The following is a 27,461-nucleotide window of genomic DNA, read 5'->3' on the forward strand; positions in this document are numbered from 1 at the left end:
CTAGTGGGAAGGAAGTCATTTTCTGTTGAGTTCTGGCTTGTTCATCTTCTTCACATATAACTGGTGGGCTCTGGCTCTTTTATGACAAATTGCGTGGAGCTAGAGACCTTTGTCAACCGTTCATCAGCCTTTTCTCTGACCAGGGGCTGGTCTGATGCTCCCTGAACTTAGTCAAGGAAATGGAAAACTAGTTAGCAGCTGCATGAACGAAGGAGTGTCCTACCTCTGAGCACCTTCCCTGAGCTGCTGCTTGCACCACAGTCACCCTGGCCAGAAGGACTCTGGGCTGAAGACTTCGCACCCACAGGTGCCAGCGTCGGGACCACCCCACACGTGCTCTCCAGTCTCCTGAGGGCTCCCTAGGACCTTGCAGGTGGCTCCTCTTCCTCAGCTGCCCTTTGCTTTGAAGTTCCTGCCAGGCAGGCTTCCTCCTGTCTCCAGAGATGGTAAAAAAGGATGGCCCAGCAAGCAGTACTTCCACAGTATGAAACAGAAAATGTAGACTGGGCCTTCTGTTGGTGACTCTCCTCTAGAATGTTCTCTTCTCTTTATCCAAATAAGGATCTCACTCAGGCCTGACTTTTCAATTGCTCCCTTCCATGTCAAGCCCCCCGTTCCACGCAGAACCCAGGCCCATGGGTCCAGGCTTTACTTTTCTTCCATGCTCCCTGTGAATCCCACGTGTATCTGGCCTCACAGGTTCAGGATCCTGTCTGGTGTCATAGCCCCATCACTGCTTCCTTCGGCTCACCTTCTTTGTGTCTTGTCTGTTCATTGTCTTGTCTCTCCAACTGGATTGCAAGCACTTTGCTTTCCTAGAGAGACTTAAACTATTATTTTTTGATCCCTGTGCCTTTTGTGTAGCAAAACCCAGGGAAAATAGGTACAGGTAGATTTCAGTTGGCTCTTTCCTGCCTTTCTAAGCACTACCTCCCTTGAGAAAGGAAAATGTCTGATGTTGCTTTTTTTCGCTTCTCCAAGCTCCTTATCCAATGATTTGTGCTTAATAGATAATCAAAAGCACAAATTGGTTGATTTCCTTCTCTCACCCTTGTCCCAATTCCATATTGATTGAAAATTTCCCTCCAGTGCTGCCAACCTCCAGTCGATACAATTCACTATCTCTGAACATTAAACCGTTTGTAGGTTAGAAAGCCTTTTCTGAGAGCTGGTGGCGCTAGGCCTAGCCGGGTCTTGCAGCTGGGCGTGAGGCACAAAAGAAGACAGGATCCTCCATGGGTTAAGGCTACCTTTCCAGATAGTCCAACAACTAAGTCACCAGTTTCCAAGGGCATTTGCACCACCTATGGAAAACATCGGATCTGTGCACACCGGATATCCTTGACAACTCATCCCGCCATCCCCCTGCACAAAATTTACTGTACCAGCAGACAACGAAGGCGACTACTGAGTTTCTTTTTATCACCAAGTAGATATACTATCCCTGCCAACAAAACAGAGTACACAAAGTGCCTCTTCACAATATCACGACCAGTTGAGACCCTGCTAAGAAAATCAGCTTGCCTAGATGAGCACCCGTCTCTCCTTGGTTAGCCAGGATTTGAAGGATGGGTTCTGTCCTGTGCTGCTGGTAAGTGACTGACACTTTGACACACTGAACTGGTCCTGAGAACTGAGATGTCTTCTTTGTAAGTGAAGAATATACAACGTAATCTTGAAGAGCTGCACAGTGGTGCGAGCCAGAAGCATACTGCGTGTGTGTGTAATGGACTGTGAAACAGACAAATTAATCTTGTTGAAAGGATTTTTCATCTTTTGTTTCTCTTTGCCAGTGTTAGCCAGTGTTTTGCTGGCTTAGATGGTTGCCTTTTGCTGGTTCCTTTTTCTCTTCTCTTCTGATGGGTCCCAGAAATCCCTCTCCTGACCCCTTATCAGAATCAGAAAGTGAGGAAGAAGAGAACTCTAACTACCTCAATGAGAGTTCTGGGGAAGAGTGGGATTCCTCTGAAGAAGAGGACCCTGTGGTGCCTAACCTAACGCCTCTTGAGAGTCTTGCCTGACAGGTTAAGTGCCTTTTAAAATACTCTACAACTTGGATACCTTTAAATCCTAATTCCTGGTTATATCATGCTAAACTCTTGGATCCAAGCACACTGGTCCATATACTTCGAGAGATAGGTCTAAGACTCTCCCATTGTTCCCACTGTGTACCAAAACTGGAACCAATTCCTGAATGGCCGCCTCTGGCTTCTTGTGGAGTCCCACCTTTTCAAAAGCCCCTTATCAGTCCCAGCCGGCTTTCTAGAGATCATGCCACTCTAAATGAAGCCCTGCAATTTGCTACCAAACAGTCAAGCCGAACACTGAGTAGAGCCACTCCCATACCTGAATACCTAAAACAGATCCCTAATTCATGGGTGTCCAGTTGTTGCTGTGGCTGGTTAACTAAAACAGTTAAGGAAACAACCCGCACTGAATCCAACAACACTACTTATTCCTGCACTGACTTCCAAAAGGCAGTTAACAAACTCCTAACAGCATCACTGTAAAGATCCACCATTTGTTCTGATCTCTCTCATGTTGTTAAAGGAATACAAAGTTACACAGCCTGCGTTTGAGAAAATAATGCCTTCTTAACCAAACTATACGCTGTCCTGACAGGCTGCAGTACTGCCAAGTACTGAATATTTACCCGAGAGTCCATAACTCAACTACAGAAAGTGTGCATTGTGAGCATTCCCTTTGACAGACCATGCCAATAAAATGAGAACTTCAGTGGAGGATTAGTCAAAGGGACCATATCATAAAAGATAAGTTGACTATTCTCCACATTCAGTTCTCCCCCCAGTTAATTTTGCCTATCTGAATGGACTCTAACTAAATGTCTAATTAGTAATGAGAAGGAAAAAGTAGCCCACTACCCCTTTTGCTACCCAACCTCAGAACAGCCACTGTGGAAAGTGGGACGTTAGCTACTCCTAGTAATTCCTTTCTGGCATTCTAGGGGAGGTAGTTGAAGCAAATTGAATAACTAGACAAAAGAAAATGGCAGGAAGATGGATTTATCTCCCATCTTTTATAGAGACAGGCCTATATATGACACCCTTTAGGGATTCCTGTTTTTGGAGAAGGGAATATAGTGTAAAACTTAGCTTACATTACTCCAGTCCTATCATGGTACCTGCAGTTACAACATAAACATTTATATCATAGGCTCCCACGAGGGGATCTCTAGCTAAATTGACGTATAAGATCATACCTGGGGATTAAACAGACACTTGTTTTGTAGGGAATATGTTTCCTGCATCTTGGCACCCAAACTTTAGGCAAAGGCAAATAAAACACATTCTAAAAGACAAACAGGGAAGAATTAAGAGAGCATTTATGCTTTCAGTGTTAACTGCTAGTGGATTAAAGTATTTTATCTGTATAACGTTCTCTGGAGCCGTACTTTATGCACTTTCCACATCCATTGCAAACTTTTTCAGGAACATTTCTAACTTTAAAGAAACTTACTACAGAAAATCTTAGCCTGATACAATCTGAAGTTAAAGAGTTTTTTAGCATTATTGTTTCTACATAGATTAGATTTCCTTCTAGCTAAACGAAGAATATGTACCCTTGTAAATGAGTCTTGCTGTGTTTATTTACATAAGTCAAAAACATAGATATCAACGTACCTAAAATAAAACGTATGAGACCATTAAATCTTTTCATACACCTACAGTGAAGAGTGAAACCTGTGTGTGAGTCTGGTTGACTGACATCTAAAGGGACTCAGAAAACAGACTGTTAAAGATATAACAATATATCCTTTTCCTTGTTTTAGTTTAACCTTTTCCTATTCTCCATAATTAAGTGCTGTATACAATGTGGCATCAAAAAATCGAAGCATTAATGGAATCACAAATTTTATAAATGTTTAGCACTTTAAAGAGAGAGAAGAATGGTTGTAGCTTAATGAGTTATATGAGTATATGAGTATAATGAGTTAATGAGTTATGAGTTATTTCTGCTGAGCTTTAGTTGTCTTAAGAAAAAAGGAGGGGATTGTAGTAGGTAGAAAAAAATATTTGTCAGTGGAAAATTACTGAATTGAAACCGTATCATACTGTTAGTGTAACTGAATGATCAGAAACTGTTCCTACGTAGATGTTCTGTGAAACTGGTTTTTAAAATGTTATGAGAACCTGTTACTTTTGTTAAGAGGGAGGTGGGACAATGTAGGGAGGTCTAAAAATTAAAATATGTTGATGTTTATGTAACCATAAAAAAAAAAAGCCTTTTCTGAACATTGGACATTGTGGATCCCAATTTTTTTAAAAACTGGGAATGACTAGGTAAGCCTAGATAAAGAATAAAATGCAAGAAAATACTATCTCTAGATGGTGGAATTATTAGCTTTTTTGTATTTTTTAAAAATAAACTTGTATAACTTTGATCATTAAAAAACGTTGTGAAAAAAAATACGGTTCAGGTCTATTTGGATTTAGACAGAGGGAGAACACTGCTAATTTTGGCCATATTTATGGGTGTAAGTTGGTTAATTCATAATTTTTTTAGTAGATTTACTGAAAGTTTTTCTTTAAAAATATCGTTATAAAATCACTGATGGGGCCAGCCCAGGTGGTGCAGCAGTTAAGTTCACACGTTCCCCTTCTCAGCAGCCTGTTTGGATCCTGGGTGTGGACATGGCACTGCTTGGCAAAAGCCATGCTGTGGTGGGCGTCCCACATATAGAATGGAGGAAGATGGGCATGGATGTTAGCTCAGGGCCAGTCTTCCTCAGCAAAAAACAAGAGGAGGATTGGCAGTAGTTAGCTCAGGGCTAATCCTCCTCATTAAAAAAAATCACTGTTAACATTTTGATATATCATTGTCATTTTTCTATGCCTATATATTTATTTTTACAGTTGTGGGTTCATACTGTTAATACTGTTTTGTAGATTTTATTTTACTTAATTGTGTATCGTGAATATTCTTCTGTGATGTTAGGAATATGCTATATGTTATGACTTTTAATGGGTGCCCAGAATTCTGTTGTGGACCATATTTATTTTGTCAATATTGTTACATATTCGGGATGCCCCCCATCTTTCAATCTTGTAAATAACTACTGTAGTTTGAAACATACAAATATTATTTTTCACTATCAAATCTACATAACCAATTGCCTCTAGGCTCTTTGTTTATTTTTTGGCTACATAATCTAGGCTCTAAAATGACTTATGGGGGTGATTGATAGCTAAATAATGCTCCTTAGCATGGATCAGTATTACTCAAATGACTCATTCAGACATGTAGTGCTGTGCTGGCACTTTTAGGGATTATCCAACCACAAACCCTTAGTCTGTTGGTTTTTATTTTCACTCTAAGTTTTTATTTGAAAAATTTCCACATCTACAAAATCGTTAAAAGTTAGAACAATGAACAGCTATGTAGTCTCTGGATTCGCCAATTGTAAATACTTAGTTTTTAATGGAAAAATCTTTATATAATGACTAGGTTTTAAAATAAGGCAGATAAACAGGAAACATTGAAAGAAATAAGCTAAATGGAAAGCTTGTGTGATGTGTGGAAATATTCTCCAAATGTTCATGTCATCACAGTTGAGGGCATTTTGCATCCTTTGTTATGTTGGACTATGCCAGCCTGTCCACACAGAAGTGCGTCTTGAAGGCTACCCCACCGAACACCAAGTTGGACTCTTTGAGGGACAACCTTCTAGTGAATACATCATGGGCTGCACCCTCCAAGGTGGTCAGAACTAGAGATTGTTTTGCTATTTCGGTGGTGGTTTTGCTTGGCACCGTGGAGAACAGTGCTTCCCCATGACACCTTAATGAAGCACTTTTCCCCAAACACATGAACCACTAGAGTCAGTCTTACAAAAACTGTTTTGGAATTCCTTCCTGGGTTCAGGAATGTTTTTCTTCTTCCCATCGCCCTAGCTAAATTTAAAATTCAAAGCAGTATCATCAAATAATTAAGCTGATTGCCTTTGTACATTGGCAACATCATTTTCCATCTAATTTGATATTCTGTGGGAAGCTGCAAAGCCAATTTAACTAATAAAATGAGGCGTCTTTTATATCAGACAGTGTTAATAATCAACAGCATCATGTGCCCCAGTTTTGTTTGTTCTGTTTCAAGCTGCCCGTTAGCTGCAGTGGTTAGTAACAGAATGGAATTCAGGGCCCTGCCAGAAATGTGGACCAATTATGACCCTACCAAAAAGTGGGTATGGATCTGGCTTTGGAGTCAGATAGGCATGGGTTTAAGTTTTGTTTCTGCTCCTTACTCATCGCATCCCTAATTCTCCTTAGGGAATTACCTCATCTCTCTGTTTTTTTCATTTAAAAACACAAGGAAATTCAGTTTTAAGACTTCCTATAAAGCTACAGTAATCAAAACAGTGTGGTATCGGCAAAGGGTTAGACACACAGATTAATGAAATAGAATAGAATCCAGAAGTACACTCGCACAAATATGGCCAATGGATTGCCAGCAAAGTTACAAACAATTCCAAAGACAAAGGATAGCCTTTTAAACAAATGGTGCTGGAATCATTGGACTTCCGATCCTTGAAAAAAATCTAGGCTACCTTTTAAGTTCTAGGAAGAATAAAGACATGTAAAATCATACAAGAGTGTCTAATTCCTATTAGTGTTAACAAGAAAATAGCTATTTCAAAGAATAATTTTGAGATAGCTTCTAGGAACTAGTCAGTCATGAAGAATTTATTGGAACGTAGAGATTTTAAAATCATAGGCACAGTTTACTATATGTCTACTGTGTTTTAAAATATACAAAATATTCCAAAATATACAAAGGCTATCCAAAATAGCCTAGCTCAGATAACCTGCTTCCTTTATGGGCTGCTGGTAAAGGATCTTTTTCTTCTTTTTTTTAAGATTGGCACCCGAGCTGACGTCTGTTGCCAGTCATCTTCTTTTTTTTCTTTTTCTCCCCAAAGCCCCCCAGTACATCGTTGTAAATTCTAGTTGTGGGTCCTTCTACTTGTGCTATGTGGGACGCTGCCTCAGCATGGCTTGATGAGCAGTGCCATGTCTGTGCCCAGGATCTGAACTGGTGAACCCCTGGGCTACTGAAACGGAGTGTGCGAACCTAACCACTTGGCCATGGGGCCGGGCCCTAATGAAGGACCTTGAAGACAGTATTAATATGATCTCTTTGCTGTTTGCAACTTCGTCGTGAATTCTTTATGAATACATTAAAAGACAATGATACTTTCTTAAGAGACCTATTAGTATCCTTTAAGGGTAAATCAAATGAATAATCAGAAGCAGGGTAGGGGTTCTCATTGTGTCTTCCCTATGAATGAATTATTGTTGGTTGTTTAGAGCCTCGTGGAAGAGTTCTCACTGGAATCCCAGCCTATGCATATAGTGAGTTAATTGTATTTCTAGTGAACCTGCAAAGCATTGTTGGGGAAATTACTGTTGATCTTAAAGAAAACCCAACAACAAACACCTTTTCTGTTTCTGTCACAGAGCGGTGACAGAGAGCATCAATCAACTCATCACTCTGTGCACCCAACAAGCCCCTGGCCAGAAAGAGTGTGATAATGCCCTGCGGGAGCTCGAGGTAGGTCCCTGGGAAGGCTGCTGAGGATTTAAGAGTGTGTCTGTCTGTCCTTTCCCTGCAGAGTCTGTTTCTTTTCCTTAGTCTTTGTCCTTTATCTTTCCTGGGAGCCTACTGGGGCCAAAGTTCCAATCCACATAGGAAGGAACTGAAGAAGCGTTAGGTTTGGGGGAATTATCATCCCTGCTTCCCCTTTTCCCATTAGGGTGGGAGTTATTGTGTTAAAGTGTTCTTTATTTCAACAGGAAGAGGTCTGTGGTGTTGGATATGGGCTGAAGATGAGCAATTCCTACCTGAAAAGTTTCAGAGAGATTATTTGGGGGCAGTTTGGAAAAGCTGGGATGGATGTGCTTTTTGAGTAAAAATGATTTCCTCATACATTTTATTTTGTAACATTAGGGGGCACGTAAGAGGAAACCCAGGAGCAGCACTAATTACTCTGTGATCAAGGTGGCTGTGGGGCCCTTCGTGGCCCAGAACACAGTGTGGGTGCTTTTTGATTTCTATTCACACTTAGGGTTTATTTGTAAATGAAAATTCATTTATGCCCATAGAATGTATGTGGGTGAACATAAAACCAATGTGCCTACTTGTATGTAAAGCAGTCCTAACCAATGCAGGTTATACTGAAACAGCCAAATGGATATCTCAGTAGATATGGGTTGCTTGTACCCAATGTACCTTTAGTTTTCTGGATTATTAGCATGGTCTGGCATGGTGGGAGCAGCCACTGTGCCAGAAGGTGGGTTTGGTTGCAGTTTCTGCAGAGTTTGATTGAGGCCCAGCCTGACAATGGCAGTAGGCTATCATGTGCCGCTGGAAGGGAAAAGAGGCTTGTTACCACAGGGCTGAAGCATTCTGAAAACAGTGGGGAATGCTTCCTACGTTGAGTGAATTATTGCCTATTCCAGTCTGTTCACATTTGCAAATATAAGTGAAATGTGAGGTGTTGATCTAAATGAGGTCTGTTGGCCTAGGTACAAATACTCTGTCCCTTAATGATATTCTTGATGCCAAAACTGTGACTACTTCAGGATTTTTGTTACTAAAACAATTTTGATTGTCCGAGGAGTTAGGGGGTGGTTCTTCAATAAAATGAACTCCTTTAGGCTGCCCTTTTTCTCTCACCTCTTTAAATGAGTAACCCAGCAGTTTCCACCATTACTTCCTTCCAACCCTTTGTAATTCAGACAACCTTTTCTTTTTGTTGGCTGCGTCCTTATGCTGCTGGGTCCTCCTGTACATTCTCCGTCAATGGGGAGGCGGTTGAATGGCTGTATCCCCAGACTTTCCTCTCCTGGAAAAGGCCCTCATCAGTGACGATCAAAGGTCATTACAACATGAAAGCTAGTGATGATTTTCAGTGGCCTGGAGACAAAGACAGAGGCAAGCCCAATCCCCAATTTCTTGATGGGGACATAAACAAGAGTGAACATTTTCTGTGCTTTTTAAATTAAAAACAAATGAACCATCCCAGTGGGCAGTTTGGAGGAGTTCCCTTCCTTCATGTCTACCCATCAAAACTTCCAAACTTGAAAACTGAGGTCTCTACTGATCATGAAGAAATGAGCTAACCTGTCCTTGAAATTTAAACTCCTTGGAGTTATCCAGCGGAGAAATTGTACTGATTTGCCGTGAGTATGTTGCCTTGCATTAACTTTCAGATTTCTATAGGAAAAAGATCTCCCCCTTCTGTGAATACTGTGCTTCTCCTTCAGAATTGAAAACAGGAGATTCTCCTCTCTGTCAGAGCCAACCTGAGACACCCTCTCCTCCCATCAGTACTGTGTTGCTAGCAGGAAATCTGAAGTCATTTGTGCCATGATCTAAATTCCTCTCAAGAATTGGGGTAGTTGAGTGATCATGACCAGAATCCTGTATATGAAGGGGGAGTTGACTGATATTTTATGTTGAATTTCTCTTGTGCTGTAATGCTTGCTTTTTAAGTTGTGTTCTCCTTCTGTAGACTGTCAAGGGGATGTTGGACAATCCTAATGAACCCGTTAGTGACCTCTCTTACTTTGACTGCATTGAGAGTGTGATGGAAAACTCCAAGGTAAGCCTCCCTGTGCTGGGAACATTATTCCTGAGTATAGGGAAAAATCTAGTCGTGCTCTGTGTGCATCTGCCTGTGGCCGCCCTGTATGGCTACGTGTATCATGAAGCCTTGTTGTGGCAACCTCTGCTCAGGTGCTTCTCAAACTTGACTGTGCATCAGCATCACTGAGGGCTCATTAACCACAGGTTGCTGGGCCCCACCCCTGAGTTTCTGATTCAGTAGATCTGAGGTGGGGCTGATATCCTGCCTTTCTGACCAATTCCCAGATCCTGCCATGTGGTCAGGAGCCACACTTTGAGGACTACTGCTTATCCCGTATCACAGCTGGGTCCTATTGTGAATCAAATCATGTATTTCCTTCAGTTGGGACTGGACTGCTGGGGAAAACCCTTCAGTGACCTCAGCTTGCATGAGACTCTCTTGTGTATTCTTTTTGCCATCCGTCCATGCTATGCATTCTCAAGGGGAGTGAAAAATTGGTGTTTTTTTGGAGAAGGTAGAAGAATCTAAGACAATACTGTGGTTTGTGTCCCAACCCCCAAATCTTAACCTTACTCAACAAAATCTTATTTTCTAGTATTTAATTTGATATGGAGGGCAACTAGGGAAGAGAGAAACTAAAAAGACTTCTTAGTGAAGTAATAACTTCTAAAAAGGCTGAGAAACACTGGCCTGTGGTAGTAATATCATTGTTTTTGAAAATGCCTCAAAATCAGGGGTAATGAAATGCAGTGAGCTGAATGGCTCTGGGCAGTTGCAGTCCGGCTCTGAATGTGGAGGACGAGCGCATGCTCATTCCCATCGCTTTTACCTTAGCTTTTGGGAGACATCCGTGTTGGTGATGTCAGGAGGCTCACTTTGCGATGGGCTAAGACTAGAGTTTGCTCTGTTCAGCATCCTTTATGGAACTGCGGATTGTCTAAGGGGAGAATGTAAACATTTTTCATACTTAGAGCCAAAGAAACTGCTCCTTCTTAAAGAGGGATGCGAGGTTAGGAAGAGGAAAATGAAAATACTGTCCATAAAAATACCCTCTAACTTCTTTGCTTTGCAAGTCCTTATGTAAACTGGATTAATTTGTATATGTAAGCAATTGTAGGAAATTTATTTCATTTCTCCAAGATGGCTTATTGACAAATGAAGAGCTCTGTGTTGGATTCCAGACTTGGCAATGCCATAGTCCCTCCCAAGAATTCTGTTGAGCAGCCTTCAGTTCCACCATCTGCAACCCTGGAAGGTGGGACCTGCCCTCCTGGAGTGTAATAAGGCCCGCAGAAGACAGAACACCAGCTATGGGGCAGGCACCCTGCTTCTGCCCACGTGTCTGTCTGTGTAACCTTCTGCAGGGTGCTTGACCTCTCTGGGTTAGATTCTAAAACAACCTTGGATTCTAAAATCCTTTTGAGCTGTTTTTTTTTTTTTTTAAAGATTTTATTTTTATTTTTTTCCTTTTTCTCCCCAAGGCCCCCCAGTACATAGTTGTATATTCTTTGTTGTGGGTCCTTCTAGTTGTGGCATGTGGGACGCCGCCTCAGCGTGGCTTGATGAGCAGTGCTATGTCCGCGCCCAGGATTCGAACTGACGAAACACTGTGCCGCCTGCAGCGGAGCACGCAAACCCAGCCACTCGGCCACGGGGCCAGCCCCCTTTGAGCTGTTATTTTAAAAACCTCTGAAGAAAGAATACACCAATGATTTTCAAAATAAGGGGAAATACTTACAAAATTTAGGAAACATCCTTAGTTCATGTTCAGATTATCATAGATATATATACACACTTCTTCACAAAAAAATTTTTAAATTTTGCTGTCAAGTAAATGATATCAGGAAGGGTGTATCTTCTGCCTGCTTTCTGTGACTTCACCTAGGGTATGACAGCTCAATGGATGTGTCTGATTGTTATATTCTGGGAGCCTATAGTTCTCAGTTTAGACCATTCACCCATGGGATGCCCTGTATAGACTTCACTCTATTGATCTGTGTATATTAACTGTATCTCCTTGAGATGTAGATAATTTTTGGTTGAAAGGTTCATACTTTGATTATTCATTTCTCTTTATGGAACGGAAATGATAGAATTCTCTTGAATCTCTTCTTCATGCAAATAAAGGAAAATAATGGCAAATGCTGTAGATTAAATGGCTTTGAATGTCAAAGTTGGAAGTGTTGCCCCTCTACCCCCTGATTTAAAGGAATGCTGGCCAGAGAATATCACTTGTTGTTTTGCAGGTTCTAGGCGAGTCGATGGCAGGGATTTCACAGAATGCGAAGACCGGGGACCTCCCTGCCTTTGGGGAGTGTGTGGGGATTGCATCCAAGGCTCTCTGTGGGCTGACGGAAGCAGCGGCTCAGGTAAGGGACTGGTTGATCCCCTCGCCCTGAGTGCAGGCCTTCCAGCCTGTGTCCTCTGTCAGGCTGTAGATACCAGGAGCACCAGATCCTTGTGAAAGGCATGGAGGAGCTCCAGTTTCAGCTCTTTTTCCAACTACCACCACCACAGAAACCATGGAAAAGGCAGTGGCTCCTGGCATGGCTGGGGCATTTAGACAAAATATCAGCCAGTTACACCCAGAAGCAGAGCAGCCTGGGGAGGACAGTGAGATGCACTGAACACTGCAGACCCAGCATGAGGGTTCAGAGGCCAGCTCTTTTTTTGCTGTTGTTTTTAAGGTCATTGTTACAAGTGAGTTTTTTAGTGGGGGAAAAACAGGCATTACATAACTCATATTCTCTCTGAGGCTTTAGAATTGGAAAAATCTTAGTCATACTCTTTTTAGGATCAGAGGGAGAAAAAAATTAGACGCCATCATACAGAGACACGATCGGGCATGTTCCTTGCTCTTCTTCAACTGTCCTATGCATTTCCAATAATTATTGGGCTCAGGTGACTAGAGCTTCAAAAATGTCAGCATTTACCTTGAAGGATCTATCATTTGGCAGTTACCTTGAGCCTAGGAGATTTTACTGAACAAGAGAAAAACATCCCTGGTTTGAGGGATGAAATGATCTACCCTTATCCTTCCCCTCAAATCTCAGGGGAAGTGAGTTAATATTAGAATTCCTGCTCACAGATTCATTTGCTCCCTGTTATTTGGCTAATGCATCCAAAGGATTTAAAGAGAAGAATTTCTCTTATAGCCTCTTGTCCTCTTGGAAAGGACCTTACCCTTTTTTTTTTTTTTTTAACCCCCCTGAGCCATCTTACTCATTCTTCTTACTTATTATTGGAAATACTGGCCTAAACAATAAGGATGCATTAGGCTACGAGATGAGAAACCCTCGTGTGGGGTAGGCTCCAGGGCTGGCGGACCCAGCAGCTCCATGCCATGAGGCTACACCCACTTTTTTCTCTCTCTCCCATCTGCCAGCCAGGGTGTCAGCTTCATACTGAGGCTGGGTACCCTCATGGCCATAAGATGGCTGCCAGAAGCAAGCATCCTTGTTCATGCCCCATGGAAGAGCTTCTTGAGGCTTTCTTAAGAACAAGGAGACTTGTTCCCAGAAGCCTGCAGCAGCCTCCTGCTGCCATGATCCTGGCCCAAGCTGGCATCAGTGGCCTGTCCATCCCTAAACCCTTATTGATGAGATTATATGTTGACCAACTTGTACCAGGAGCTCCTGAGCATGACTGCTGCGTATACCTTGTCCCCCACGGGCGCATCTAGGGGCACAGAGAGCATGAGCTGTATTTTTCCTCCTCCCTTTCCAGGCTGCATACCTGGTTGGCATCTCTGATCCAAACAGCCAGGCGGGCCATCAGGGCCTTGTGGACCCCATCCAGTTTGCCAGGGCTAACCAGGCTATCCAGATGGCATGCCAGAACCTGGTGGACCCCGGCAGCAGCCCGTCACAGGTAATCACGGGGCGAGGATATGAGATCTGTGAGTCCCTAAGCCCTTGTGGGTGAGTTGTGGGAGAGTGTGAGAAATTAGAAAAGAATACTGTTCTTTCAGAGTTTGCAAAGCCAGCTAAATGCAGCACTATAGTTAATGACAGGAAGGGATATTGCAAAATGTGATGAAAGTGGAAATGTATAGGTGCTTTGAAACGGGATGCTGGAAGGCAGTAGGAGTGAAATTATCACTGTGACATACATCAGGAGTCTCAGGATTCCATTCATTTCAGGGGACATGCGTTGAGGGCTTGTTCTATGTCAGCTCTTAGGGTCAACATGAGTAAGAGCCTGTTCCCTATGCCCATGGCTCTTAGTCTGTTAGATGAAGTTTGGAAAATGCAGTAGCTGGGCTATGATGGCAATGCCAGAGATGCACAGAGGAAGGTGTAATGAATTCTCTGAGGGACTGTCAGAGGTTACTTCACAGAAATGGTGGCACATAGCCAGGCCTCAAAGTTGGGTCACAATCCACAGTGCATAAGAAGCCACTGAGACATTTTAGGACTAGACAGTATGGTGACATTCCATGACTCTTCTAATGGAGACCCATTCACTTATTAAAGCATTTTGTGCTGAAAGGAACAAGAAAGTGGCCTAGGTGGGGCAGCAGAGGCAGCCTGTGGGTGGCATATCCACTGTGGACCCTGGGACAAGCATTCTTGAGGCAGGAGAAGGACCCAAGTAAAGGAGGGACGATTAGGACCTAAAGTGGTCCTGAGAGCTGGCTTTTAAGGCGTCAGCACACCTGAGATTGCTTACCTGTCCAGTTAAGGCCAAAGGGGTGTTAGCAGCCTTAGCAAACTGGATCAGGTGGATGCAGGAGAGCAGTCGGGAAGTGGAGCCTAGGCGATTCCTGAGCCAGACCCCTTAAAAAGGTGCCTACAGCTCACCTGTGGATGAGGAAGGCGCTGTTGCACCTTGATGGATATTTTGCTCATCTAGACCTGGACTCCCCAATATGGTAGCCACCAGCTGCATGTGGTTATTAAGGGCTTAAAATGCAGTTAGTCACAATTGTGGTGGACTGTAAGTGTAAAATACACACTTGATTTCAAAGACTTGGTATGATAAGAAAGATTGTAAAATCTCATTAGTAATATTCTTGATTACATGGTTAAATGAAATATTTTGGATATATTGAGTTAAATAAAATATATTATTTAAATTAATTTCTCTTGTTTCTGTACTTATTTTAATGTGGCTACTAGAAAGTTTAAAGTTACATATGTGGTTCACACTGTATTGTTGTCGGGTAGTACTGTCTTAGACCTTGGACCGTATACCCCCTGGCTGGCAGTTCCACGGGTGGCTAGCTGCATCTCGCTTAATACTCTCTGGAGCCCAGTCCATCTCCATCACTACCTCAATACCTCCTTCCCTTTTCTTTTTTTAATTCTCTCTTGCTTAATAATTCTTGCCCTCTCCTTCTTTGGAGTGACTTTGGGGGTGACAGAGCTAGACACACATGTGATTACCTGGGCTCTGGACTTGTGAGTTGAAGAAGAATCCAGGGCTCGGGACCAGGGTGGACTCCTGAACTGGAACCCTCTGCGCTGAAGCATGGGATGCCCCCAACCCAGCTCCATGCTTTATAGGTTCTGTCAGCTGCCACGATTGTTGCCAAGCACACCTCGGCCTTGTGCAATGCCTGCCGCATTGCCTCGTCCAAGACGGCCAACCCAGTGGCCAAGAGGCACTTTGTCCAGTCAGCCAAGGAAGTCGCCAACAGCACTGCCAACCTAGTGAAGACCATCAAGGTAGGTCACTTAACTGAGGCCTTAGTCATACATTTGACACTTGCTACAGTGGGGAAAGAAGTACAGGATTTAAGCTCTGCTCTTCCAAGACTCGTGTCTGGTGAAGTTTAACTTCTAATTCGATCTCATGATTTAAGTTGCTGAGGGAGGAGTCCCTTACTAATGGAGGTATTCCTCGTGAAAAACCAACTGCCTTGGTCTCTAATAACCTCTATATAGTGGGGAGCTGGGGGTCTCTAAATACTGTACATGAAAAGCTTAGGGGCAGAAATCTGGTTGGAAGGGGTTGGCTCTGGAGCATCTTGTGGCATGTGTTTGGGTAGCGAACACCTGTGTTTATTTAAACTGTGTGTTTACATGGGGTGGTTTTGAGGGGGCTAGTAGAGGCTTCTGCCATTGTTGGAGATAGATCTGAACCAAGAGAGTAGGTGGAGGGAAAAGGAATGGGAGTGGGAAAATCTCTTTAGTCTAAAAAAAAATCAATCTCTTCTATGATATCTATTCTGTTTACAAGTGTTTAAAAGTTTAGAAGGGAGCATCAACTTTTAAAAAGAGAGCATTCCATGTTTATAACAAGTTCATCTTTGTGTTAAAGGCCATGGGTGGCTTGGGGAGAGGCAGAGACGGGGTGCCCTTGGGAGGAGGGAATTGCAATAGCTGGGCTGTAGTATTTGCAGATGAGTGATAAGGCCAGAAACTTAGCCTACCCTACGCTGGGGACCGCTCATGCAGCAGGCATCTACTTTGAGGGCAAATAGCCAAAACCTGGACAGCACACAAAGAGCTCAGTGTCCCCACCAAACCTCCAAAGGAGATTGCTGTGGGAGGCAAGCTCCTGCTTCTGTGTAGACCCAGATATGCAAGAGGGAAAGGCATCAGAGTGCTAACACTTTTTATTTAAGAATTCTCACATTCGTTGGGGTAGGACGATCTGCTTTGTTGCTGGGACAAGTCCTGGAGTAAGGGGCTTTTCCCTGTTCTCTAGAGGACACGACGCTACCCACTTCATTTTCCTTTCACTACACAAAGCCGGTTTAATCTCGTGGAGAAATTAGTCAACAGGCTGAGCCAAGCAGAAGCACAAGAGAGAACATGCAGGCAAGCAGCAGTGAAGCTGGCGGGTGAGAGCCCGGGGCGGGTACCCCAGCCAGCAATTTCTTAGCTATTTAAACAAAGTTTAAAAAAAAATTTTTTAACCTGCCTATTGGAAAACAATAATAATATAGGTTGAAAATGAATTTAAAGGCAGTGCCCATGTGACTCTAGGATCCTGGTAGCAGCTTACCTCAATGACCATCATAAGTCATGGTATTAGAAATTAATAAACATTTTAAATGTTTAGTTGGTGCAAAGCCTGTTCCAAGTGTTTTGTGTATATTACTCATTCAATCCAAAAAACCACTCTGTGCTTATCATCCCCATTTTACAGATAGGACATGAGACACAAGGAAGTTAAATAACTTTCCCAAGGTGACCTGGCTAGTAACTGGTGACCCAGATCCCAGAGCCCCTGCTGTGTCCACTCTCAGTCCTGCTCTCGGCCCTGACATGCTGCTCCAGTCTTCGGCATGGAGAGACTAATTCATCTTCCCAAGCTGGGAAGAAAAACCGTGATGTGTTTGAGGGTGGCAGGGGTAGAAAGACAGCAGTAGAGTTGAAAGGAGTGGCATCCTTGGTGGTGGTTGTATAATTAACTTATTTCAGTTAAACTTAGCCATTTTCTAATCTTTAAAAAACAAGACTATATTTAGATGGACCAAGGGAGAAAAAAAGGAAAGAAACTATTCTCTAGAAATCCCTGGAAACCTTTCTTTTCTGCCTCCTTGTTGGTTTTAAATCCTGACCTATCTCTGTTAAGACCTCATCTTCTTTTCAGGTTCTCACAGTGTCAAACCCTCTTTGCAAGCCCCTGCAGCAAATGAGCTCTTGTGATGGCCTGGAAGGCCAGTGGGGATGCATCAGAGGAGGGATGCAGGGTGCTTGTAATGTGGAGAAGATGAGGGCCTCATCTCCCGCGAGCACCCTGGGAATCAGTAGCAATGCACAGGAACAGAAACGAACCTTTTGCCGCTGAACTTGCCAAACTGTCCTTAATTTTCCATTTCCCACCTGCTGGCGGTGTTTGCTAGGGCAATGGGCTTTGTTTTTACTGATAGGAAACTGGTAGAGGTCATTTCACTGTAGCACATTGTAGCATATACTGAACAGATTTCTTATTTTAACGAATGATTAAGAATCCTGTCAAATAGCAAAACAAATGAATATTTAATTCCCTAAATGCTTATGTCAGCTGCCCTCATAGGTGCATTTTGCTCTAAGTTTTATGCTGCTTAGTGCTTTTTTAAAAATTTAACCATGAGGATGTGCCCAAGCATAAATCCCAGCTGCCACACCTTTATGGTCACAAAGGAAGGAAGGGAACCCCACCGGAGGAAGCACTGGAGAGCAGGGGGCAGATTACCTGCAGTGGGTTATCAGCACCCATTAGGATGTGAGCCCCCACACATCTTAAATCTCTCCTGATAGCATTCTTTAAAGTCCCAAAGCGAGACTCCACAAGAATAAATATGTGCACCCTACGCCCTGCTGGGTGTTGCTCTAAATGCTGTCAAGTTAGAAGCATGCAGACCCCTCACCATGGCACTACTGGTCACCACATCAACTGTTGCCTGCTTTTCTCTCTTCAATCAGCTCGTTACCTAGTCTCGAATCAGATGTGTGGAATGGAATGTTATTTTAAATGTGCGGTCACTCAGGTTTAGGTGCCAAGAAGAAATTGTGCAACAGCAGCTTTTGTTTTTCTGAGAAGTTGGAGCATGGCTTTGCTTCTCATGGTGAAGTTGAAGCTCAGGGTTTTGTGATTAAGCATTTCCAGTGTGTCCTCAAGACACCAGATCCAGCTCCCATTAATCGATTTTGACTTGACCGTAAGTATGTTTTCTTGATCATCCTTGTCTGGCTTGGTAAAGTAGGTTTCTTCGGAAGGAAAAATCTACTGGGCTCCCCTTACTCCTTATTCTTGTTTCCTTTGTGTAAGGTCAGTAGGAGAGAAGGGAGCTGGGGGTCTTGGTTTCGGGTTTGAGGCATGACCTTGGCATAGCATGTCACTTTGTGGGTGTTGGTTTTATCATCTGGAACATTGGCAATTTGAGATTAAATGATCTTTAAGGTGCCTCCTAACCCCCAAAGTCTATGAATCTTTGATTCTGGTGCATATGCAGAAATTTTGTCTCCCAGATCCCTGTGAGATTTTGCTGAGTGAGAGCACTCAGAGGAGCTGGTCCCAGGGGTTAGGAGTGCCCTTGTCCTGATGGGGCCTGGGCATTGGCTAAGTGAATTTCCCCTTTTGTTGTTATGGCTGATGTACGAGACATTCTGTGACATGGAATGTCTACATGAAAACTGTCACACCTCCTTAAAATTTCACCCATGGGCAGATTTGCATATTCAGTTTACTTGGATGGCTCAGCCATCCCCAGAGTGGAAGCAGCATTCAGAAGTGAAATAGTATCTGTGTAAGCCACCCTTCCTGATGCTAAATGATTCCTTCAGAGGAAATAGCCTTTCTTATATGAAGGTGACAAAAAGTGTTTGATGTAACTTGGTATTGGCATTCTAGTCCATGCTATTCAAGGTCCTGCTCTGTGAATAGCAATGAGCTATCATATGTGACTTTAGGGCCCATGTTCAAAGAAATGCTCCATTCTTCCTTCTGTAGGTGCAGTTTATGAAAGTGCACAATTAGAAAACCATTCCTTGTGATTTACCTTGGGTAATCATCTTTTCAGTTTGAATAAATTCAACTAAGGGCAGGTGCTTGATCAGACGCCTGCCTTCCCAATAGGCCAAGAGGGTTGTAGATGGTAGAAAAGAGAATGGGATGAATGTGGAGGAGTAAAAAGCAGATGGCTGCACCTGAGCAGCACCAAGGGGAGGCTTAGCATCTCCCATTGGGCTAGGAGCCATATCGTCCCAGCTGGAGGGGATGTGATTGGCCACTGGTGCAGCTGGGACGCAAGTTCCTTTGACACCAACGTCCACTCCTGCCGTCTGCTTGCTTCACTGGTTTGCTTGTGCTGGGCCACTCCTGTCAGGCCCCTGCTATGTGGCCCAGAAGAATGACAGAATCGGTGAGGTTAGGGAGGGATCACTGCCTGTCTGGAGGGAAGAGCATGAACAGAGGCAAGCCATGCACAGTATTCGAAAAGACAGTAAATTAGCCAGGCTCATGGGAATTCTTCTGAAAATATTAGCACGATGGAGTGTAATTATTGTCCTAAGCTGCCAAGGCTTGCTTGGAATGTAGCTGTTATTTAGAAATAGTCTTTAAGCCGACCTGCCTGCCTACTCTTGCCTTGTTGAAAAATAGAAATGCTCCAATCTCAGATCCAGTTTGTTTCATAATGCTGGTGCTGCTGGTTATTTGTGCGCTAATTGTCTAAATTGGCTTTTATATATTGCTTATAACAGTTAAATATTTAATTGGACGTTTAACAAGGAAATTTACGTCCTTCTGCAAACATCACTGCCTTCTTAAATGTAGCCCTTTTCTGGGAGGCGGGGGTGCTGTCGCTGGGTCACAGCCTGTTCCTTCTAACAGTCTTGTTCTTAGGGAAGTGGAGGCCGGAGTTGGGGAACCTTGAATCCAAGTGTTAACTCTTTGTGGGGCAGCCTGGTGTGGATCACAGGTCGCTTTCCTAGATTCTCATCCATCTGTGTCATTAATCAGCAGTGTAACTGATTATTCAATGCTACTGTGTTACCTGCTGATAATTTAAAAAAGAAAAAAAACTATTGAAGAATAAGAGGCATAGACAAAAAAACACACATCATATGTGTAGAGCTTAGTGAATTTTCTCAAGCTGAACACACCTGGGTAACAACAGCCAGATCAAGAAAAAGAACATGGCCAGCCCCAAGCCCGCTTTGTGCTCCTTCAGTCTTACATGCTCCAAAGGGTGACTGAACTGCTAACACCCTAAATTACTTTCACCTGTTTTTGTACTTTGCACAAGTGGCATCATATAGTAGGTACCCTTTTGTGTCCGGTCTCTTTAAATATTATGTTTGTGAGATTTGTCCATATTGTTGGGTGTAGTTCTAGTCTATTCCTTCCCATTGGATTCCATTTTGCTCATTTCAAAATGGCAGATATGCAAGCCCTACCTTCGTCAGTCACTCAGGGACATCCAGGTAAAACTTGGAAAAAGTTGAAAGTGCTACACAATATAAAGTATTTTTCTAGTTTGTGAGAGAATAGACTTAATCAGAGTGAAAATAGAGGGGAAGGACTCAAGGATTATAGTCTCAAAAGTGAAAAAGAAAGTGGTTCATAGCTCCTAGGGAGTGAAGAGCCGGGTGCTATTTGAATCCGTTTCTGCCTCACGTGAGTGGGAAGTTGACAGACCATGAGGTCAGCTGTCCTGTGAGCCACATGTTCAGCTTTATTTCTTACAATTGCTAACTAGGCTCCTCTGCTTGGTGGCAGAGATCGCTCCAATCTGGTTCTTATTTATTGTTTATGAATTCACCCAACATTTTCAGTACTCCCGTTAAACTACCTTCTGTTGCTGGTAGGTGATTACGGTGGTCCTGGAATGATTTGTGCTTCTCAGTGGCATGAGGTCTCCGTGTTTTCTCCCATCAGGCCCTGGATGGGGATTTCTCTGAAGAAAACCGCAATAAGTGTCGCATTGCCACCGCACCCTTGATCGAGGCAGTGGAGAACCTGACAGCATTTGCATCCAACCCTGAGTTTGTCAGTGTTCCAGCCCAGATAAGCTCTGAGGTAAGAAGTCTTTGCAGCAAAAGCTATTATTGGGGTCTTTTGTTAGTGTTGTGTCACACTGAATGATCATGAACAGCTAAGAATGTCAAAAGCTCTGTCAATATGTAGGGTACTATTGTTGTCGGTGATACATGCACAGAGTTAATGAAACTCAATGTCTACACATCTCTTAAGAGGTAATGCCTTAGCTTTATGAGCCTTTGCTTTTGAGAACAACCTCTTTGCATAGGTTTGGGGCTGAATCTTTGTCAGTACATGTGACGCTGAAAAATATTTAAGGAGAAAACATGGACTCATGTTCTCATCATCCAAGCCCTATGTGAGCCTGCCTCCATGGTTCCTTGCCCTCTCTGTCTCCTTCCAAAGGGCAGAAGTAGTGACTTGGTAAAGAACAGGACCTTCCAGGCCCCAACTCATTCACTCAGTCTGTGAGCCCTGCCCTTGACCCTTCTGCTGTTTGGTCCCAGGGCTCCCAGGCACAGGAACCGATCCTGGTCTCAGCCAAGACCATGCTGGAAAGCTCATCATACCTCATCCGCACTGCGCGCTCCTTGGCCATTAACCCCAAAGACCCACCCACATGGTCTGTGCTAGCTGGACATTCCCACACCGTGTCTGACTCCATCAAGAGTCTCATCACATCTATCAGGTTAGTTTCTCCAGCAATTGCTTGGGGCCTGCATCTGAATGGGGCAGGAGGAGGATAAGCCCATCAGGACTTGCATTTAATAGCAGTGTGGTTGATCACTATCATCATCTTTTTCTTTATCTCTTTGGGACCAGTGGTAGCAAGCTGGTCACAACAATAGTAGCTAACTTAAGCACTTGCTATATGTCAGATACTGTTCCAAGCATTTTACCTATATTACCTTATCTGATCATCACAACAACCTGGTAAGGTAGATACTGCCATTGTCTCCATTTTACTGATGACAGAATTCAGGCAGAAAGGATTTAGGTGACATTCCCAAGGTAATCCAAAGGCCTAATGGCTCTAGTCCCAGACCTTCTAACCATTGTTCCGCATTGTCTATACCTAGGAGCTTAGACAGCACCACTGTTTATTCAGCAGGATTTGAGGTTACCTTATTTTGCTAAGAAGACAAAAGGAATATTTTAGGTCCCGCAGTACTCTGGGCATCTCTGACCTCCTCAGCAATAGTAGAACTGAAAACACATCCCCTGAGTAGACAGCATTTCTGAAGTCAACCAAAGTTGATCCCCCACAGTATGGAATGCATCTCTTTCCTTAGTTATATTCTGTTTCTCAATTGCTTTTGAAATTCAGGACCCCTGTTAACTTTCTTAATGCCTTACAAAGAAAAATCTGTTAAATATTTTAACTCCTACCACAGCCCAGGACTTTGTGCATAGTATACAATGTAGATGGCATAGTATGTTTGTACTGGAAATAGCAGTGACCTTTTTTGTTTTTGTTTTTGTTTTTAAATAAAGGTCCTATGAATGAGCCAGTGAATGGAGAATCCAAATCCAAATTGTTTCATTTGCAGTTGCCTGGCATCAGCCTGAGATGGAGGGCAGCACCACATCCTTCCCATCAGATATAAGTAGAGTTAGCCCAAATGTCAAATTAAGAGATGCATGGGCTATGCAGAGAGGCATTGCCAAGCAAAGGTCAGGGATTCACTCCTTAAATAAAGCAATTGAGTGGTGTAGAGAGTAGACAGGGGCTTCTGGCCCCCCAATGCTAGAGTGGGTTTTGGGACTTGAGCCTCATAGAGCCTGTGTTTGACTCCCTATATCCCTTCCAGAGACAAGGCCCCTGGACAGAGGGAGTGTGACTACTCCATTGATGGCATCAACCGTTGCATCCGGGACATCGAGCAGGCCTCGCTGGCAGCTGTCAGCCAAAGCTTGGCCACGAGGGATGACATCTCAGTGGAGGTATGCTGGAGCTCTATGGCCAGCTCAGAATCCTCTGGAAGTGCTGAAGAATCTCAGCATCAGGCTTTGGCGAAAGGGGGAATGGAACCAACACATTTTTCTTTTTTTTTTTTTAAAGATTGGCACCTGAGCTAACATCTGTTGCCAACCTGTTTTTCTTCTCCTCCTCCTCCTTTTCCTCCTCCCCCTCCCCTCCTCCTCCTCCCCTCCTCCTCCTCCTTCTCCCGCCCCCCCACCTCCTCATCCTCTCTCTCCCCCCACCCCAGTACATAGTTGTATATTCTAGTTGTGGTCCTTCTGGGAACCAACACATTTTTGATGCTAGAGTTTCATCACTGGACCCCCTTCCGCTGGAACCAGTGTGGGAAGTTTTTGGAGGGACAGGGCAAAGGCTAAGTAGAGAATGATAGCTGGCTAAGGAACACATGTACTGCTAGGGGTGGAAAATTCAAACATGGCTGAAATCTGGGGGGAAATGATCAATGTCAGGTAACAGTGTATCAATAAGGTGGGGTTACCACTTAACACATCAGTAGAGCAGACCTAGTCTTGTAAATTTTGAATGTTTCTCTGTCTTGTTTCATCAATACACTTTTGGACTAATGGGCAAATTAGCATTAAACTCTATACATTTGATCCATTCAGAGATAAAGGATTCTGTCCTGAGTTACTCAATATCCACTACTAGGGGACCTTTTGCATTCTGTTATTAATTCAGAGCCGCTTTGCCCTCTCTTGTCAGTTTTTCAAAATTGAGAACAGAATTTTCCTACTCTGCTCCTTGAGTTTTTTTCTCTTACTTCTCCAAGGGCCCTTGATTCATATTTCATTCTATCTCTGTTGAAAGTGCTGACATTCAGAAGGTTCTTAATAAATATGGATGGTCTGTTTACCGATGTTTCCTGTACTGCCACTGAATTCATCAACAATGGACTTTGGCCCAGGTCTCAAAGCAGTGGGCCCAGAATTGGTGTTGCTCATTTTTATTAATAGAGCTGTCTGTTTCACCCCAGCTTCACCTCCCTCCCCATTTCCAAGGAAAGGAAGAAAGAATAAGCATTCTTACCCTGTGTGGAATGTTAGAATTATTGTTAACTTGTTATTAAAGTAGAATATGCAGACAGAAAATGTGCTGCTTGATGAATTACAACCAACTAAGCACACCCTTTAACTATCCCCTGATCAAGAAACAGAGATGACCAGCAACTCAGAATCCCCCTTGGCTCCCCCATCCTTTTACCACCCCTCCCGAAGCATATCCTCTGTCTCAACTTCCTCCTTAGGAAGAAAATCCCTCTGCTTTAACTGCATGTGCTCCCTACTCATACTGTGTTTCATTTAAGAAGCCATCTGTAATAAGACAACATTGCTGGAATAGTCTTGCATTTTTTACTATAATCGCATTATGAGTAGTAAGATGATAATTAGCAAAACAAGACCTTTGGAAATTTTGAGGTTTCTCTCCACCTGCCTCCATCTCTCTGTCTCTTTTTCCTTTTTGTCCCCAGGATTTTGTTTCCAAGTTTGCGTGTTAGGCTGCTCCTCTCATTGACTAAGCTTGTTCACAGCCCTGCAGCCTGTGTGCAGCATTGCCCAATGGGAAAGCAGCATAGTCCAGAGTCTCATTTCTGATGAGCAAGACTTTGTCACTTTGTCAGGAATTGCCCCCTTCCATGCTGGCACATGCAGACCTAAAATGTCCAGTCTTCTGATCTATTAATCATGAATCTATCAAGTGAAGCTCCTATGAAGATTCCTACAAAAGGATCTGACCTCTCCTGCTACCAGCCAATAATCCCTACCTTGGAATTCCCCACCTCCCTCGTACTTCAGCATCATCAAGATATCTTGCCCCATCTCTTTACAGAGTGAGTTCACTTCTTTGGGATAAGGCTGTCTCTCAAACCTGAGAAGAAATGCCTTGAGGGTGCCATTTTCAATATTAGCATCCACATCATCAAATATAGTGAACTGAGAGCCTGAACTGAGCTCAGTGGGTACCTCACCTGGCATTTTAACAGTGCACTGTCTGGCAAATGGTGCTGCTTTCGGAGAGCCGATGCTGTTCTCACGTCACCCTCCTCTCCCCTTCCCCCTCTTTAAAGAGTTCTTAGTTCAGAGGACACAGCAACTTGGATGTCCCCTCAGACCTCACCATTAGCTCTCTCCATTTAGATAAAGTTGCCTTTCCTTCTTGGAAAGCCATGACTGTTCCACATTTCCAGTAATTATGCTGAATAACCCAAAACAAAGATACCAGTAGCATCACTTGTAACTGTGGTTGGCAGGAGTGAGAAGCCAGTAGGAAGTGCCTTGCGTCACTCATGGGTGGAGCTGTGGGCGTCTAGCCCAGGGGAGTGGAGGGTGCCTGGGAAGGGTAGGGTGGAGCAGCGACTTGATGGCACACCCAGGCATTTTGATATCTACTTCTTGTGGCCTCCCTTGTCTTTCACACAGGCCTTTTTAAATCAGTGCAGCTATGTGGTGAACCATTGTGGAATGAATTTGACAGCTATCTCTCCTTATCAGGCCCTGCAGGAGCAGCTGACTTCGGTGGTCCAGGAAATCGGGCACCTTATCGATCCCATTGCCACAGCGGCTCGGGGAGAAGCAGCTCAGCTGGGACATAAGGTAATGTGCACTGAGGGGATCCTGCTGAGAGTGTGTGTGAGAGGGGATGGGGAGGGGAGGGGTTATTGATTTTGTTGTTATTCCTAAAAGCCTGGTGCCAGTTATTGTGCCTGCATTTAATGCTGGCTGAAACTGCAGAAAATAGCACCTAGCCTCCTGCTGGCATCTTCTCCAAATATGACGACTTCAGGATCTGTTTCCACCTGGAGTTGAGATGAAGACTGGAGTGAAATTTTTCCAGTTGTGGTCAGACTTTTCAGCCAACAAGGCATTTACAGTCATCTGTGCTCTCAACCTTGGCCAAAATAAGCCAGAGACAAGTTGACGTTCCTAGCCTGATGTCCGCCATCTTGTGTCTCTGGCTGGTCAGCCTCATTCTAGTGTGTTTAGGGGCACGTTGTTCTTCCATGACTTCTAATATGGTGTCTGTTTGCACACATGAGGAAGCAAAGCACACTTGCAAACTTCTCTCTGGATGACGTGATGTTTTGCCTGTTTGGGGTTCATTTTGCATGTCCTTCAAGGAGAGTTGCCTGGCAAGCAGCCTGTGCCTCAGCAGACAGAGGGCAAAAATTGGATTTTTAACAACCTTCAGAGTTTCCCAGCATTTATCAGCACAGCTGTCAGTATTGACACGCATATCAAGAAGTCCAGTAGCCAAAATCTTCTCTGCAGGTATCGATTTTAGAAAATCAATATTCTTGCTTTTTCAAATTACAGAACAGCTTAAGGGCCTACTAAGCTTCCTGCTGGTTCTAAGGAGATGTTTTTGAGATTGAAAATGGCCAGTGTCTCTCTGCCTTTTCAAGTGTGGCAGATTTCATTTCTCAGCTGAGTTCCTTCATAATAAGAAAAGGGCTCAACAACCTGTGTGAAGAGGTTTGGGAGGCTGGAGCCCTGCAGGCTGGCCAGCTGGAGCCACTGCCTGTGTGCCCACTGTGGGGAAACTGAGTTTGGCAGAGAAGCCGGACTTTGTTTCAGCAGTTACTTTTGATTCCAGTAGTAATTTCGTGAGAAAATATTTCTAGACTTTTAGAGCAGCCTTCTTGTCTCTACAGATATGCTGTTAGGATGGAAGATTAATTCCTATGTCAGGAGGTTGCATCAAGAGAAAAATAATATAGTTGTGTCACTTGAGTTATCAATTTATTCTTGGCCCTTTGGCTAAACCAGTCTCACTTTCTAAAAGGGGGTTCTGGACAAAAGCAGCCTAGAGTCCCTCTCTCCAGAGGAGCTGTGGACTGAGAGTTGATAGCCACATGGTTCCAGTGCTTCGGTACAGTGCTCAGGTGGGGTCCCAGGTCAGTAGCTCCAGCGTCACTTGGGAGAGGTGAATGCAAATTCTCAGATTCTCCCTATATTAGTTTCCCCACAGCTGCTGTAACAGATTCCTACAGACTGGGTGGCTTAAAACAACAAAAGTTTAGCGTCTCAGAGTTCTGGAGGCCAAAAGTCCAAAGTTAAGGTGTTGGCAGGGCCAGACTCTTTCTGGAGGCTCTAGGGGGGATCTTTGCCTCTTCCAGCTCCTGGGGATTCTTGGCATCCCTTGACTGTTTAATGTCAATCCCTACCTCCTCGGTGCCATGGTCTCCTGCTTTTCTGTTCCTCTTCCCTTCTTCTATCTCTTATAAGGATACTTGTTATCAGATGTAGGGCCGACCCGAGTAATCCAGAATGATCTCATCCTAAGATCCTTAAATACACCTGCAAAGACCCCTTTTGCTCAGTGGGATCACATTCACAGGTTCCAGGGGTTTGGACATGGACATGTCTTTTTTAGGGCCACCATTCAACCCACTCTGCCACCCTAGGCCTAGGGAATCAACATCGTGTACCAAATACTCGAAATTCTGTGTTACTT

General features: G+C 43.7%; 2 protein-coding genes across 12 annotated transcripts in view; both read left to right on the top strand.

Moving 5' to 3' along the window:
• The window catches only part of TLN2 (talin 2), a 413,192-nt gene that overhangs the window by 314,592 nt on the left and 71,139 nt on the right, over positions 1-27,461 (top strand). For all 11 annotated transcript variants that reach the window (XM_046652946.1, XM_046652956.1, XM_046652955.1 and 8 more), the window contains 9 exons: positions 7,476-7,569; positions 9,533-9,622; positions 11,854-11,976; positions 13,334-13,477; positions 15,115-15,276; positions 20,924-21,064; positions 21,532-21,713; positions 22,837-22,969; positions 25,499-25,600. In XM_046652946.1, the coding sequence (XP_046508902.1) occupies positions 7,476-7,569; positions 9,533-9,622; positions 11,854-11,976; positions 13,334-13,477; positions 15,115-15,276; positions 20,924-21,064; positions 21,532-21,713; positions 22,837-22,969; positions 25,499-25,600 (1,171 nt within the window). The remainder of the gene's footprint in view (positions 1-7,475; positions 7,570-9,532; positions 9,623-11,853; positions 11,977-13,333; positions 13,478-15,114; positions 15,277-20,923; positions 21,065-21,531; positions 21,714-22,836; positions 22,970-25,498; positions 25,601-27,461) is intronic.
• LOC124235300 (DDB1- and CUL4-associated factor 16-like) lies at positions 503-3,573 on the top strand. The gene is given in 1 exon segment (XM_046652958.1): positions 503-3,573. A coding segment is annotated over 1 exon segment (651 nt). The 5' UTR covers positions 503-1,859; the 3' UTR covers positions 2,511-3,573.

Source organism: Equus quagga, chromosome 2, assembly GCF_021613505.1.
Source record: "Equus quagga isolate Etosha38 chromosome 2, UCLA_HA_Equagga_1.0, whole genome shotgun sequence".
NCBI lineage: Eukaryota > Metazoa > Chordata > Mammalia > Perissodactyla > Equidae > Equus > Equus quagga.